This window comes from Acanthopagrus latus, chromosome 18 (genome assembly GCF_904848185.1).
Source record: "Acanthopagrus latus isolate v.2019 chromosome 18, fAcaLat1.1, whole genome shotgun sequence".
In the NCBI taxonomy this organism is placed as follows: Eukaryota; Metazoa; Chordata; class Actinopteri; order Spariformes; family Sparidae; genus Acanthopagrus; species Acanthopagrus latus.
Window position 1 is genome coordinate 19,893,223 of NC_051056.1, and position 16,988 is coordinate 19,910,210.

Consider the following 16,988-nt stretch of genomic DNA (forward strand, 5'->3'; position numbering starts at 1 on the left):
GTTATACAAAAAAAAAACAGATAAAGTATTCGATGTTTAAAGGTCCCATATTATGAAAAACACATTTTCTCTGGTCTCTACAAATATAAACTGGTCCTCCCTGAGCCTGCCAACATCCAGAATGAGGATAACAAGCGATTCGTGCATGGTCTCAGCAGCCCACTGGTAACACAGCGCTCCTACAGGCTGTTCAGATTCAGCTCCTATCTTAATGTAACCAAAGGAGTTATTTTCATAGGCAGGCCTCCTCTGCGCGGTGATAGGAGACATCAGAGAGGGGGGCGTTCATCCCCGAGGTGAAGTTCGGTGTGTCCGGCAGTGTTTCGCAATGTCGTCGCTCAGAGCTACACACGCATATTGCCCTGTTGTTGGTTGTAAAAATCAACATAAGTGCCTATATTCTGTCCCAGCTACAGAAAGACAGAGGAGACAGTGGTTGCGTTTCATTTCTAACAACAACGTGCCAGCTGCGGTTCGTGTTAGCTTGTGTGTGCTAACCACTTCACATCGGACTGCTTCAACAAGGGCTTTGCCTCGACACTGACCCTCGTAAAAGGATAACTCTCAACCATACCGGACCCAGGAACTGCACCTGAGACACAGGTAAGTGTCGCCACGTTTTGATAGTATTCACAGTTGCCTACCATTATGGTGAAGTCAGCTGGAAACTGGCTAACTAGTTAGCTCCGCTTCGGTCTGCTATGCAATGGCGTTTGAAGCGAGTGTAATGTTAATAATATTACGAGGGAGCTTGGTTGTCACAGTAAAAAGTCTGGAAACATGTGCAGATTGGAGACAGAGACGATGCGAACAGTGTCCAAGAGTTTGGAGACTGTGTTGGAGACAAAACAGCTTTCGCTAGCTGTTAGCCATTAGCTACACGGTAATAACTGTAACAACACAGATCAAAAGACTAACGTTATTCACACACAGACACACTAACCACTCTGAAACGCCCTGCTGCAGCCACAGAGTCTATATTTCTTCAGGAGCCTCTCCTTCTGGGTCAAACTGGTGTGGTTGAACGAAAGCATCTGTGCGAGCCATAGCGATACATATATATACATCCACCATAACATTAGCACATGCTACCGCTAGCGTCAGGGGTGTCGTCTTCCTGAGAGGGGCGTGTAGCAGGCAATGCAGGTGTTGACAGACGGAGCTTATTAGCATTTAAAGGTGCAGGCACAGAACCACTAGAGGTCAGTAGAGTGACTTTCAGACAGCTGAAATTCAGGACCACGTGTAGGTTTGGGGCAATGCATATCGAATACAGCGTTGTTGGACCTCTGACAGCTGTGTGAAATTGATGAAAAACAGTATAATATGGGAACTTTAAGGATTGATGAATGGATGTGATGAATGTGAACTTACACTGTAGATCTTAAAGCTTTAATCTGCGATGCCCAGCCTGGCTACTGTGCAGGCTGCACCACTGTGGACAGAATGGCTGATAATATGGCAGAAATGTGGATTAGAATGGTTAAAATGCGTGCGAAACCAGCAATGTGGCCATCCTTCTCTGTTGTGGTAAAAAACAGTGAGGTGTGCAGAAGTGACAGAGAGTTTGTTGATGTAGTTGAAGAGACTGCCCTTCCCTTTAAGAGGGCACCGGAGACGGGCCACAGCTTCTAATGTTTGCTTCAGATTGTGGATATAAAGGTGGCTGCGTGCATTGTTGGGATTGTTGTGCATGAGGGAGGTGGTGGATGAGGAGAGATTTGAAGTCGGCTTCCAAACTATGCCTCTGGTGAACGGGATTCTTGGCCCTTGCAGATAGAATAAAGGAAGGCTGAGATCAATCCAGACTTGGAGAGATCTCATGGGAGCTGGAGAGGAGGTGCTTAAAAGGCTGAGGTAAGTAAACCATAGAGAGCCTGAAGCTCTGTTGGAAAGTTAAGCGGATGTTGCTGGAGACTTCCAAACAACTTTATTCACCCACAAGCAGTGCCACGCATTCACACAGTCCTGTGTACCTGATGCAAGTTCTTAATGGCTTGCATTAGGGGCTTCACCTTTTGTGACCTAAAAAGTTGTTGATTGCCCCAATCTTTGCATTGACCTCAAGGTTAAACCTACAAGGTACTTTTTTGCTTCTTGTACTTCTATGCAGATTTCAAATGACTCTTACCTGACTGCTGATCAGTAAACAGATGGACCATCATAACATTAAACTGGAAATTTTAGATACATTTTAGATCATTTTAGATAGATGAATTATGTCTAACAAGAAAAGATAGAAAGATGGCAGGTTTGTATTCAGATATCAATGTAGTCTTGTATATGCCCCAAAGTAAATTATGTTCAGCAATTTCTAATTGAAGGTTTTTAGGAAGTCCCTCATCTGCTACGAGGTATTCTTTGGTGTAATCAGGGTCCAACTATTTAGGTTGATGCAACAGTGCATTAAAGAACAAAGCATGTTCTGTTATTGAGAAAAATTAAGATAAACTGGACAGGAAGGGTTAATCAGGTAGAAGTAGGCTTGACAGGTGATCAGAGATCTGGTTGAAGTGCGGCCCTGTTCCTGAACCAGTTACCCTCATTAGTTCAAGTGAAGTGAGAGACATGTCAACATCATGCAGTGGAGTGGTGTAAAAAATAAAAAAGGAAACTGTACTCGATATGTATTAAAGAAAGATAAAAGGCCTAACAAAGAACAAAGCAACAAAAAAAATAAAAGAAACTGATTAAATGAGATCAAAACAAAGTCGTTTTAAACCACAGACAGAGACACACATGCAGTCACCATGGAGAACCGATTAAAACTGATTTCGAATCCCAGGTTAATTAAGACTGAAGGCAGAGTGTATAGATCAAAGCGTTATGTACAAGTCATTAGCATGTGGCTGCTAACATCATAAAAACGAGAGTGGCCTTGTCTCCATTAGAGGCCTAATGGGTTGTGTTTGAGCCACAGCTGGCATCTGCTGAGAACATCAACCAGTTTCTGACCTGATCACACGCTGCGCTGCTGTTTACATGTGGGTTTATCAGCGTTAAATCAGCCGGAGAGTCACACACGCGAAGGCTGGTTGGGTTTTCTTGTCTCAGTAATGCTGCAATCTCAACAATCATCTATAAGAATGAATAAACACACATCATCTCTCAACATAACTCTGAACATATCTGGAGCTGTTAGAGGATACGGGAGAGCTTTCCTTATCACTGCGGTATAAGAAAGAACACACACAATAAAGATCGTGAAGCTCAGATAGTCTCAAGGGAGGAGATTCATAGTACGCTGCACACATCTATCATAACCGAGCAACACACTCGTTTCCTTACAATCTGTAAAACACATACACGGATACAAAAACACATTAACCAGCCCGCATGCCCTCTGATATCCCCCAGAATGCAGAGCGACGATGTGTCAACCTTCCTCCTGATAGCTGTCTGCTCTGCTGTGTGTTTCCATCGCCTGCTTATTTGGGCCTGTCCTCACCTCCATCTATCAGTGCTGGAAGAAACCCATCTTATTTCACTTCGTTGCAAAATGACTTTATCACTGCGAGGAAATGAAAGATGAAGGGAGAGGGGTGAGAGAGCGAGAGAGAGGAAGGATCGGGGGGAAATAAAGGAGGTTCGTATCTGGTTAACAGAGGATTGGAGGGCAATTTAGGATTAGTGTGTGACCTCCACTCGCAAGACAAATTGGAAATCAGACACACACATTCGAATGAGCAAGTTTATCCACATACTGTATACACGCACTGATGCACAGAGCGTCACATATAGATGATTACACAGATAAACCTTTTTCATAAACAGCAAAAAAAAAAAAAGTTCTTTCACATTCAGAGATTTCACATTCAGAGCACTATTGTCCCTCCAGATGGACAATAATGCTCTGAATGTGAAATCGCTTAAATTGACATGATTTGAATATTTATGGTATATAAAGGAGCAAAGAAGAGGAGAGGAGATAGATAGGAAAGGAAAGAGATGAAGAAGTGGAAGAGGCAGGGAGGAGAAGCGAAAGGAAGAGTGCAGGGTAAAAGAGAGTCTTATCCATCTATTTAAAGCTTGAGTGAGCAGCACTGGCGGTTAAACCAGCCAATCAATTGTAATGCAGGAGCACTGCAGCACGCTCTCGCCACCTCTCCTTCACTTCCCTCAATACGAGTCTCTCGTCTCCTTTTTATCCCCCTCTCTTCTTTCTAATCTTAAGTATGACTTTATTCTCATCCGCGTGTATGAATAAGTCAATATGCTTGAGCAATGGAACTTGACATGCCTCCATTCATTCCAAAGTGCCAAGTAAAAACTCCTTTTCAAACTCTTAACCACATTTTTTCCTTGAAAATGTTATTGATTTATGCAAATGCACAGGTTTGTCTGCTGCTGATAAGATGCTGCAAAATGAACACGTGTAAATGATTCGTGCCTGCGTGTGTGTGTGCGTGAATTGAAATGAATGTATTATGATTCCTGATCAGACACTGCTTCATGGAGGAGCTGTGCTTGGAAACAAGTAGCTTATAAGGGGGAAATTATAATGTATAATATTATAGTTAGGGTTTCTGAGCAAGAGCAAGAGTTTTGCTCACAGACATTACAACTAATTTGTCCAACCATTGTCCTTAGCCATATGTAAGGCTGACTGATGACCCGTGGGTGCTGGGTTACCAGTCCGTAGGCGTGAGACAGATGGAGGAGTTGGCGGAGCTGTTGGCTGCGGGTGGTGAGGGCACCAGACAACAACCGATCATTAGCAATTAAACAAAAAATACCCTCAGTTTGAATGTAGCAGATAACTAGACCAATTTAAAGTGTGTTTGCAGGTCTTGGAGAGTACTGCTACATACAGTATATGAAAAAAAAAACATACATAAAGCTTTCTGTGGCTTCAGAGGAAGCTGCGTTTAATCTGATAAATTGCCTCTATTGATGTCACTCAGTGGCTAAGCAGCATTGTGGGTAGGGCTGGGCGATGTGACCTAAAAATTGAATCTCCAAATTTTTCACACCAAACTTGTTTTACTTTATTTAACCAATTATTTTAACCAATTCTATTCCTTCTTTAAAAAAAAACTTAAAGAACTGCTTTCATTTTAATGCTTTATTTGTACAGAAAATGGTCCTGCCATGGTTAACAGTGTGCTCCTCCAAACCCAGTTGTAAAAATAAATAAAGGTTTTACTTTCTACCTCGCTTTTGTAAACATACGCTTTTGTAAACATAAATTTAACATAGGATTGCAGGCTAGTACGAAAACAGATCAATTTCCCCATTGGGCTTGATAAAGTGCAAAACATATCTTTCATAAAGCACATTTTTTGTGGATAAATAAAAGGTGGCTTTTGTATCCAAAACATATTTTGACATGATGTGCATGCTTGCTGTCTTTAGTTTCAACATTTTTACACATTTTTCACAAGGAAGACAAGCCTGTCCACTACCTCTGGCTTGAGGCATGCAGGTAGGTTGCCGGCTCAGTCTTCATTTTGACTGCCTTTGACTTGTGGTGGGACTTCTGGTGCGTTCTTCTTGAAGAAGGTAGCTCTTTTTCTTCTTGGGCTCAGGCTGAGGTTGTGCTTCCACAGCTGGACCTGGCTGCTCTGGTGTAGTTTTGTCAGCAGGCAGAGCCAGCAGCTCAGTGACAGCTCTCTTTTTGACTTGCTCCACCTTGCCTGGGTCAATGTAAGTTGTCTGGAACCTGGGGTCCATCAGTGAGGTCATGTACAAGAGTTCATCCCTCACAGGGTTGCTGTATTTGTTGTCAAGGTACCCCAGTATGTTTCTTTTTATTGTTTTAGTGAACTCTGTGTTTTTTCCTCATCTGGCTATATGAGACTGGTTTTGAACAAATGGAGCACTGGTTAAATATCAGAGACGCTCACATAGGCCTCACCGGACAGGGCGTCGGTAAAATCTTGGAGTGGTTTGACAGCTATATTTATGGACTCCAATACTTCAGTGTCATGCCAAGAAGGCATGAGATGCTGCCTTTTCTTCTCTGACCCCAGAACACATGCTGTGGCCTTCTGCTGTTCCAGGAATCTCTGGATCATTTTTTGCCATGAACCCCATCATGTTGGGGATTCGATTATAAGCTGATGAAGAGGTAGACAAAGCTCTGCCTGTACTTCACTCATGTCTCTTCTTTTTTTCAACTATAGGAAAAGGCAGCAGCGGCGGTGGATGAACTTAAAGAGAAAATTGATTTTCATATTCTGAAATCGTCCTAAACCATAAACTCGAATTAATCGATTATGGCGATTTATTGCCCAGCCCTAATTGTGGGTAATGTAGGCACCAGGTTTTTGAAAAGAAAGGTTTTGAAACGGAATGTGGATTAAAATATATCTTTGGTTCTGCTGTATTGTTTTTCAACAGTTGCTAATGAGTCCAGTGCTAGACCAGTGGACTACTTTTTAAAACCTTGCACCTGCATTACCCACAATGCTTTAAGCCAATGAATGACATCACTGGAGACAATCTCTCAAAGAGTCTGAGCAGCAAAGAGGATTTGACTTAGAGAATTATTTATCCTACATTAACATTGGGTCTTATTCTAACAATACCAAAACTTAACACTGTAGACTCAGCAAGTTATGAGTTGATTGCACATCACATGTGGGTTTAATATTAGATCTGTCTAACTCTAATAGATTGGTATCTGCTCTGCCAGAGACTTGTCACATCTTGGGATTTGTGAAATTTCAGACAGTGACAGATGTTTTTGATGCAGCCTTTGGTCTTTGGTTGCCAGGGCTCTAAATTGGCCGCTCGTGGACTTTTCTCAAAGGGTGCTGCAGGAGCACAGCTGTTGATTGATGACCTATGATTTCATCCCGTTTCTCTCACGGTTGTCAGCTTTGGTCTTCACAGCGTAAATGAGCCATTAGGAGGAGGGCGGGGTGGTGACGGGGCAATGTGGCAGCAAGCAGCGTTAACGGTGATAACAGAATGATAGGGCATGAATATGATTGGATGTTACTGGTCAGCTGCAGTGTTGTGGTCTGCTCTTTGTGCCACCTTGAAAGGACTTCCCTTCTTGACTCTCATACAGTTGAAATCACAACTCTGCAGCCACTCATCCTGTCATCCACAGCTGGCTGATTCATACGGACATGAAACAAAACAACAAATTGAATACCTCTAACATGAGATCAAAGACTGTACCCATGACCCATTACCTACACGTTTACTTAAGAAGACTCAAGATTTACATCAACTCAATACAATAGCAATCAGCACAAAAAATAGCTCTTATTGGTAGACAAGTAGCTGTTGTAGTGATGTCAGTCAGCTAATGCAAGCATAATTTCATCTTTCTGCATGAACTACAGATGTGCTCCATTTGGCAGTGAAATGAGCAATTTGAAGCAAAAAAAAAAAAAAAAAGTAACTTCCTGGAGAGAGATACTGTAGTTGATTATCAAGTCTTATCCTAAGGTTGTCAGACTCAAAGTTTGGGTTGGACGCCGATTCACAGTGTCAGTATTTGATGATTTGGACTCAACAATCAACTATCTCTCTCAAGGCAGGTTCATTTTGTTGTTTGAAATTGCTTAATTTGTACAAGTAGTGGCATAAAAGTGATCCCATATATTAGGCGTGTATACAGTATATCTATATGCAGTATCTTAAGTTGTAATATGTATTCTTTTTAATCGAACATTAATAAGAACCCTAGCAAGGTAAAGCTAACAATCTGTTTACAATCTGACTTGAAAACCTGGATACCTTGTGGCTGCTATACATTTCCCTGCTGCGTTACTTTGAAAGCGCTGCTGTTGCTGTCAGCCCAGCATCAACAGAGCTACCATCTGGCCAGATCCGCTTTTATATACTGGGGGGGGGATCAATATGCCCCTCGGTTGGTAGCTCATGCTCAGCAAGCACAGCAAGTACATAAAAGAAAATATATTCCCTGCTGAAATCAAAACTTGTGCTGTATCTTTAAAAAAAAGCTTCATCTGACTGAACATGGAGATCAAAGTTATCTTCATCAAGCTCATGTGAAAATTGTGTGCAAATCTGTCTATGAGGGTTCCCTTAGCTCTCTGTGTACATGTAAAGGGATATGTGAATTATATATGTCCTTGTTTAAATGGGTTTCTTATATTCACAAGCTCTCCTCTCTGTTGCACCGGTTTCCCACCAATCAAAGCTTTGTTCCCCAGTGAGTAACGCCAGTCTACCCTCACTGTTACCACAGTGCTCTCTTGTGCAAATTGTGCATCCATTTTCAACTGTACATGAAGTGTTCATATATATATTGACTTCCATCAAGTCCACAGCTCAGAGCCCGCACAGAGCCACGGGGCAAACGCAGTCATGCAGAGGGGAGCTAGGGACATACTGTTGGCATTAGAAAATTAAGTGCCACATTCTTATTCAGTTTAGTATTTCTGTTTAGATTAGAGGGGAGATTACGTCTGGATGCAGAAAAGTCAATAATTGGAAATTCTAACCACAAGTCTTGACATTATGATCTAGTCTAACAATTGTATAAGACTGGACTGTTTCTTCCTCACGGCTGAATCATCTGGACGGTGAAGTGTGACAGATGTGAAAGTGCATTGTGTTTACATTCCAATCTCGGTTACTTATTTGCTTTCGGTGAAGATGGCTGAGCATGAACACAAATAATGGAAGTACATTTAGCTGTTCATCTAAATTATGGATCACTAAAAATGTTTAAAGTGTTTCCCGCACATACACTTTACTGCGTTGGGTCATCTAGATACATTAACGTTCGCTGAAGTATATCTGGCAACCCATTTTTGCATTTTTAATTTTTATAATTGTATCTATCCGTCTGAGAATGAATGCCATCCACAATTGGTTAAGCAGTGAACAATCCCCTTTTGCTCTACACCACCCATCTAATGACATCCTCACATGTTTTGCAGGGACACGGAGAGAGCGAGAGAGATTGTTGAACACCGACTGTGATGCAAAATCTCCTATTTAATTAGGTCCAATAGTGCTGTTGGTGGTGTTAGTTTCAGTTGGTTACATTCTCAATGACAAACTTCCTTTACACATGACTCACCTGCTGTTGTGAAAATGGAAGCAGGGGTGAAAACATCCAAAACACAAGGTCTGTTTTTCAGGCAACTTTATGAAGTCACCAGGATAGGCAAGCTGGTAGGTCTGCATTAAGGTGGATAATTAAAGCAAGTCTACCTAGGAAAACTTTTAAGGTGATTCTGAAAAAGATTGTCAGGTCGTCAATACTTTGTCATTATGTCGATACTTGGCATCAAGATGCGTCTATCATCATTTTATTGTCACGTCATAGCCCTCAGATTAAAATCAAATGGTGAGGTGGTGATATTACCACCCCTATTAAGTCACACTAAACACTTTAAATGACACTAAAGATCAGAAATGGTTTATTTTCTGAGGCATCAGTCATTTTATTGGTGTAAGTTCTGGATATTTTATTGTGAAAATTTTACATCATGACACATTAATTGATTTATACACCCCGACCACTGTCACAAAAAAACCCAGGTGGAGTTTTTAGACTGCATGTCCAACAACCCTTTGAGTTTGAAAGACATGGACGCCAGCGCCTCACAAAAAGAAGTAGTTATTTAAAGTAATTGTAGTTGTGGCAGACATTAAATCACATTTGGTGCTTGATAGCATCCTTTGTTAACATAGATGCTCTCAATGGGAATGTAGAATTTCAGTGTGCAACACTTTGCAATACACAAGGTCATGTTTTTGATCCATGCCTTCACTGGGGATATGTAGAACAGTGTACAGTAACTGAATCACTGTTAACTGCATTAGTTTGTCAGTGTTGCTGTGTTTACTGTCCACAGTGTGCATAAAAAAACTAAGTACATCCTTTAAAAAAGTTACTGGATGATCCAACACTCAACACATCTTCAAGCGATTTAATTGCTGCAATGCTTCCAAGTAGATTTCCTGGCAGAAAAAGCACATTGTACTGGAAGCTGTAAAATCTTATTACAATTAAAGTTGACAGCAAATTGCCCTGCTCATCCACTTTTTGTCTCCTCAAGAATTTTCCTCCCTCTTTGTTACCCATAATGTTCCTTAGGAGACAGGAAAAAGTAGGTAGAGAGAAGAGGGGCAAGATAAAATACTCTCCCTGTGTCCTCTAATACTGGACAGAGGCCAGAATGGAGTGCAGTGATTGGATAATAAAGATAGTCAGAGTCCAATAGAAGAGGCCACATCGCCAACAAGCCCTGTCAAAGAGCAGAGGGTGACCTCGAATTAATTGCCTCTGAGCTGGACATAGGTCAACAGGGGTGTTTTTGTAACCTGTGAGTAAGGGTGTGTGTGCTCCTTTATTGACAGCGCACTCCATTGCTTTCCATTGTTTTCCCTCCCAAGCTACTGTTTCTGATAGCAAATAAACAAGTTTGAAATTAAATAAACAAGTTCTTCAACAACCATTCCCAAAGGACAAATTCTCAGCTGTTATTAGAAAAATGAGCATCACTTTCGGGCTTTGATAAACTAATTAAAAAGGTGTTTCGTGTCTTTTACCAGGGGGCTACTGAGAAGAAACAAGAGATGGAGTGAGTGTGAACAGAAAGACAAACAGATCAGGAGGAGATAAAATCTGATTCTGGCTCTGCTTTGTGAACGATCCTCCGGGTCCGACTGTTTGGCCTGCGAGAGGCAGTGGAGCGAGGGATGACAGAGAGGAATGATGGAGGGATGAAAGCGCGGAGAGGGCCTCTGGGGGGAAGCAGTGATAGAACGGATTCTCCATCCATAAAATTAATTATTGAAAACATGGGCAAATCATATTATTGTGGATGTAACTGAGGAATGGAGAAGATAAACAGGCCGCTTCGGCTTGAATGTCAGGGAGGAAACCACATTGGCTTATGGGAGAAAAATATCTGTAGAGAGGGAGGCTATTGACTATCGTTTACAAACTGAATATTCATCACTGCCACACGACCATTATGCACAGAGCAGCGCATGCATACACACACACTTTATTGTGAAAAGCCCCAAAAGAGGATGGCAGCAAAGCATTTTTTTTAAAGGAATGGCATGAAAGCAAATAATCAAACAGTCTTTGAAGACAACTTCAAAGCAGTGGAGCAAAGATGCATTTAAGGACAACACGTGCAAACAAGAGGACACTAATTTCAAGTGGAAGTTGCTAATCGTCACAGTCTACATGAAGTTAAACATAACCTGTTTCGCTTGAAGTGTGTTTACAATGCAAAGCGTCATTGTGGAGAACTGAGGGAGCGGAAATAAAACAGATTATGCATGAAATTGGCTTGGTTGGTAGGAACAAGCACACTCTCAAATAGACACAAGCAATGGTAAAATGTGAAGCTTTGTCCACCCTCACAAAGAAACAAGCACAAAGTCAGTCAAAAATAGTTGCAAGTTGGACTGGTTAGACTCTAAAATACCCTTTGTATTCTGTCTAAATCACACATTCTGCAGTTCCACCAAATTACTTGCGGTGTTATGCCCTTTGAAACCTACACAGCCAGTGGTAACTACCTGAATGCCAGATCTGCTTTGTGTTTCCACTGCAGAGAGGACCCTTAAATGTAGGTTTGGTTGTTCATGGCTGGCTGCAGGATAACTGCTTTCACATTTCCAGCAGTTGGAAATCACCAGGGGAGGCTGGTCTTAATTCTTGAGATGCTGCCGCTACTATTAACTGACACATTGTGACCTGCACGGTACATTACTGCCGGACTGACAGCACACACTAACTGATGACCCTTTTTCCTCTGCTCTGCTCGCATTCATCATCTCGTTTCCGCTGCTCGCTCTCTCTTGCTTGACCACACAATCTCTACACTCAGCATACACGTGTTGTTGTTTATTACAAGAAAACTGGCTTTGCCTGAGAGAAGACTGGGAGTTTGTGAAATCCTACATCAGAGTGCAGAGGACGAGACGTCTCTGGTTGTTTGGAGTGACCAATGAGCAGTGTTTTAACTCCACCTTTTCAGTATCGGACTAGTGTGCTGGGCACTTCAACAGAAGGGTACAAACTGAACTGTTGTTTTGGTACCATCCACATCTTTTGACGATGGAAAGGCAATCGTTAATGAACTGAAATGAACTGAACCGGACCACTTGGTGGAAGTGAGGGTTAAGAGCCTTGAACCATTCTAGTTGCTATGTCTGGTTGTAATAAGCTAAGTGTAAATGTCAGATTTTCCAACGTCTTGATGTTGAAGTATAACGTTTAGAAATGTTCTCCATCTTACTCCAGTTGTTCATCATTCATCATTTTAGAATGTTCTTGGCACTAAACAAACAAGTAAGAGAGGCTGGTGAGAATGGCACAGGGTGTGCAGGAATTTTAACCAAAATATTGAACAACAACAACAAAAAAAAACAGTTCATCCTAAGGGGACAATGAATGTCTTGCTCAAATGTCATGGTAATCCTCTTATGACAATCTCAAGGTGGCTCAAGAGGAAAAGTCAAACAATTGAATTAAAACATTTTTAAGAATAAGATGTAAGCTAGCCAATAATTTTTAACATACTAATGTCGGGACCAAGAGCCACGGCAAGCACAGATCTCGACGTACATCGCGATGAATGCTATATTTTTGTCATTGTTGACATTTTAATACAGAGTAACTTCATTCTTCTTCCTTCTCGACTGAAGCTGCCTACTTTTTGGCCAGGTGATCATAGCAGGGTCAGAAATGAAGGGTGTTCAGCTGTGCAGGAAGGGAACGTTTAATATTATTCACCCCAGACTTTTTTTTACACTTGTACAATGTCAAGTTGTCTGTTCTTTGTCTTTGTTAAGAAAAGCTCCTCTAAGCTCCAAACGGACCACGTGTTGCTGCCAGAGGAGAGGTTCGTGTCAGGTTGACCTTTAGTCACATTCAGGAGAGGTCACAATGAAAGAGCACACGCTTGACTTACAGGCTGATTCTTTGGCTCTTTGATACATGGTAATCTCTTCTTTTTTTTTTTTACCTGTGGTTAGGGTTAGGCTTTTTGTCTCTCTCTTTCTTTCTCTCTTTCTCTTTCTCTCTCACTCACTCACTCACTCACTCACTCACTCACACACACACACACACACACACACACACACACACACACGGGTAGATGGCAGGTCTGGCCTCCTGCCTCACCTTCAGTGTCAGGGATAATTAAATGTTTTTGCACTGTCCTAGACTGAGGCATTCATTAATCTGAAACTGGTGTGTGTGTGTGTGTGTGCGCATGTGTGTGTGTCTGTCTGTCTGTCTGTCTGTGTCTCCTCTACCTCCATCCACTCTCCACACCTCATGTCCAGTGCATCATCGTTTTGCCTGAAGCACGTAGTAAAGTGACTAATAGGAGATACCCCAGACTGTATTCACTGTATTCAGAGGTTAAAAACCCTTTTCTCGTCGTTCTTTTCATACCTTTTCTAAAAGACGAAATCCATTTGCTGAACTGAACAGTATGCCTGCAGCAAGACTACTACACTACACACTGACTCACACCACAGTGTAGACGAGGGAACAAAGGAGAGTTCATACAATATGTAATGCGAAATGTCACATTTTTTGATCAATTTAAAAGAAAAAATTAGTTTGGGCTTGTTTGCCCATACAGCACCTGGGGGGTCAACACCGGCAACTCACTTACATTTCTACATGAGCTACTGAAATATTTGGTGTTCACGGCTCACTGTCTGACGTGGTCGCTCTTTTCAGAATAAATGCACTTCCAATTTAAGAGCACATATTCATCTAAATCTCTGAATTCCAGCTTTCAATGAGAGAGCAGAATTCGCTAAAAACTGAAAGAGATGCAGCTATAAAGGTTTCATCAGAGGACTGAAAACAAGAACATCTGTAAATGCTGCACTAAAAATAACCAAACCTTCACCACAGCCCAAGCCCATCATCTGAGGCTGAACTGAACTGAGAAAACTAAGCTGTTTATTCAGGCTGACTTTCATGGTAGCACAATATGGCTGTTTTGTAAATTCATTTTGACTTTGATGCTGTGGATTGCGGTATTTTACCACGCATCTTATCTCCCACTGAATTAGATGAAAACGTGAGTTATTGGTTTCTTAATTACCTGACGAGCAGAACACAATATCTACGTCAATCACATTGCATTGGTTCCCCGTTTAGTTTTCCATTTGCAAACACTGTTTTCATTTACGCAGCACCCTGGAGCCTCTTTGTGGCAAAACTTATCTGCATGTGGTGAAACAAAAATGCTCTTTGGCTGTTTAAATTGTTTAACTCCGGAAATAAATAACTCTGTTCTGCTGTCTTTAGAGTTTTTCTTGTGTGACATGTCAGCAAGTTCAGCTGACAGCCTTTTTGGGTCATGAAGTATATTAGCCTTTTATATTTTCACTATGACAATATCCCACAAAGCACATGGTGAAAAAAAATTAATCATCTAATTTATATGACGTATTTGCAAGTTGATCCATGTCTATTAATGAATCACTAACTTCTCTATTTTGGGATTAATTGCTGCTGTATAAATGATTTCATTAATTCATCTTTTAACAGTATTATCAAATCAAAAAGCTGTCAGTTCTACCTGTTAGCTCAGTTAGCCGTGTAGCTAGTGGTCCAAACGGAGTTGATGCTTAAACGGCTATCTCAGGAGCTTTGGACCAGGATGGGCTAGGGCTAACTTCTTAGTATGCTAACTTAAGTGAATATCTCTTCAACATAATACGTAGATCTCATAACATCAAAACTGTTATTCCTTCACATTCGACAGACATTTTTCGCATTTTACTGTTGTCAACTAATTTTCTTATGTATTGCACCTTTCAATGTAAAAAAATCTGGATAGCTGTAAAAAAAAATGATGATTTTATGTTTCATGTCTGTGCTGCAGATCAGATATGTTGCCAACATGCATGAATATTTGTGTTGTTAAGAGTCTGTAACACCACCGTAGCAAATACAAATCCCAGATCCGTAACAATGTATCAGACACAATGTAGGTCTGCAACCACAATGAGTAACAAAATTCATTAAGTAGTAAAGTAAACATGTATGTAACACTGTGATCCTACCCTTTCACTGGAGTTACAAAGTGCAGAAACAATTGAAAGGTGGGCAGAGTGGCTGAAACAGAGACACCGCTCTCCTCATCAACTTTATTTCAAGGGAAAAAAAAAAGTTACAAATTGCTTCTTTAAGTCTGATGAAAACTAGACTTAATTAAAGACAAACCAAAAGTAAATTTACTGAATACATGCTCAATATACTATCAAGGCAGTTAAATGTGTTGTCTCCTACTGGAGAAATTTAAATGTATCTTATGATATTTTAGTCATCTGTACAGACAATACTAAAGAGGATTTCAGCCCACTGCACCCACGCTAGCTTGTTAAATTCTGCTAAGCTGCAAGCACAAACACCAGAACTGACAGATACTCTGCTGTGCTCTGAAGAGGGAAATCTTTACTCCAGCGCTGCCCACTTGCTAAATCTCAAATTACAATTTCCACGTTCGCCTGCACTAACAGACCATGATGTTAGTACTGACGCTAACCCTGGAAATAGCTCCATGTTACTGAAGGGGCTAGCTTTGATCATCCCGTGCGCATTGGCCATGCTCTATCTAGTTTAGACTAAGAGTTGTGAGCTTGGCTATCGCTCTCCTCCACACTGACATCTCTGCACACCAACCTGAGACGGGGTGGAGAACTAATTGTGCTAAACACTGCTGTATTATACCCACCGTTTTATGGGATCTGCAGCTGAGACAGCAGAGCAGAACAATTTAAGCTCAATGTTAAGTAATGCTACAGTCTGTTGTGGAACATCAATGACTGGCTATCAACGCATTTATTTCTCATTAAAACTGCTAATCAGGAATGATTTGTCTATGGATCTCACTATAAGTTAAATGGATCAGCACTGAGATCATTATAGCCCAGCAACAGAGTTAATCAGAGCTTAATCAGATTAATAAAATCAGCTTAAACAACAAGAACAGGATGGTTGCAGTAAAACCAACTTTTGCAACATATCATGTCTTCCAAAAAAAAAACCCCTCCCCACCCAGATCAAAATGATGTTGATTGTACTCACCATCTTGTACTGTCTTCTTGGCTGAGCTGGTGTGAGCCGTAGTCACTGGGTTTCCGTCAGGTTCGGCCTGGCGCTCTGAAAAAAAAATGTAATGTCAAGCTACAATAAACATAAACTTATTAATTACTGAACTTTAGAGCTGTGGGTTATTTTGAGTTTTGGAGAGTGTGAAGCAAGGCATTTAACCCCACTTCCGGTCTAACCAGCGTTATTAGCCCACCGGACTTGATGAAAAGCTCTGCCTCTGATGTTTTGTTTGTGGTTGCGCTCTCTACAGTTGACTTAAACTGCTAACTCGCATAGTAGCTCTGGTTGTTTCTATTTTTCTTGTGGTTCTGATACATGGCTCATGAGTTGTATTTTCCCCAGTAAACACACTGACCGCTTCGACCTCTGTCCCAGTCTTCCTCTGCACCCCTCGGGGTCACTCATCACCTGGAGCTGCTCTCTGCTGTAAAAGTGTCTCTGGGTTCATTAGGTAGCGCGGACAAGCCGGGTGTCTGTTCCCTCTATCTAGCGAACCCAGAGACACTGCAGCTGCGACAGCCAAAGTAATTGGTGTGTTTAATGGGCAAACTACAGCTCACAATCTGCTGCAACAGCTTTGTCACTGGCTGTTTGTTTAACAAAACAACCACAAGAAAAACACGGGCACAACACCATAAAACCTCTGAACAAACAGTTTGGACATCGCATTTTATCAAGCTTGTTCTTGTCTCTTGTGATGCAAACAAAGAGTAAATTCATTGAGACCCACTGACCTCCCTGCCCCGCTCACACAAATCTGTCCGATTATTTCTGTTTTTTTCAACGAGATTGCGCCTATCAGTTGATCTCACCTTGTTCCATCAAAAAACTTAATGGATGTAATTAGCACGGCGTAGCAGGACCACAAAGCTGCTGAGTCTTTTGTCATATGAATACGATAGGTGCAAACCAAACAGAGTTTCCTGTCTCCAGTTCTGTACTT

General features: G+C 41.4%; 1 protein-coding gene across 3 annotated transcripts in view; it reads right to left on the minus strand.

Annotated features, from left to right (window-relative positions):
- The window catches only part of spock1 (SPARC (osteonectin), cwcv and kazal like domains proteoglycan 1), a 122,646-nt gene that overhangs the window by 31,738 nt on the left and 73,920 nt on the right, over nucleotides 1-16,988 (minus strand). For all 3 annotated transcript variants that reach the window (XM_037077873.1, XM_037077871.1, XM_037077872.1), the window contains one exon: nucleotides 16,019-16,093. In XM_037077873.1, the coding sequence (XP_036933768.1) occupies nucleotides 16,019-16,093 (75 nt within the window). The remainder of the gene's footprint in view (nucleotides 1-16,018; nucleotides 16,094-16,988) is intronic.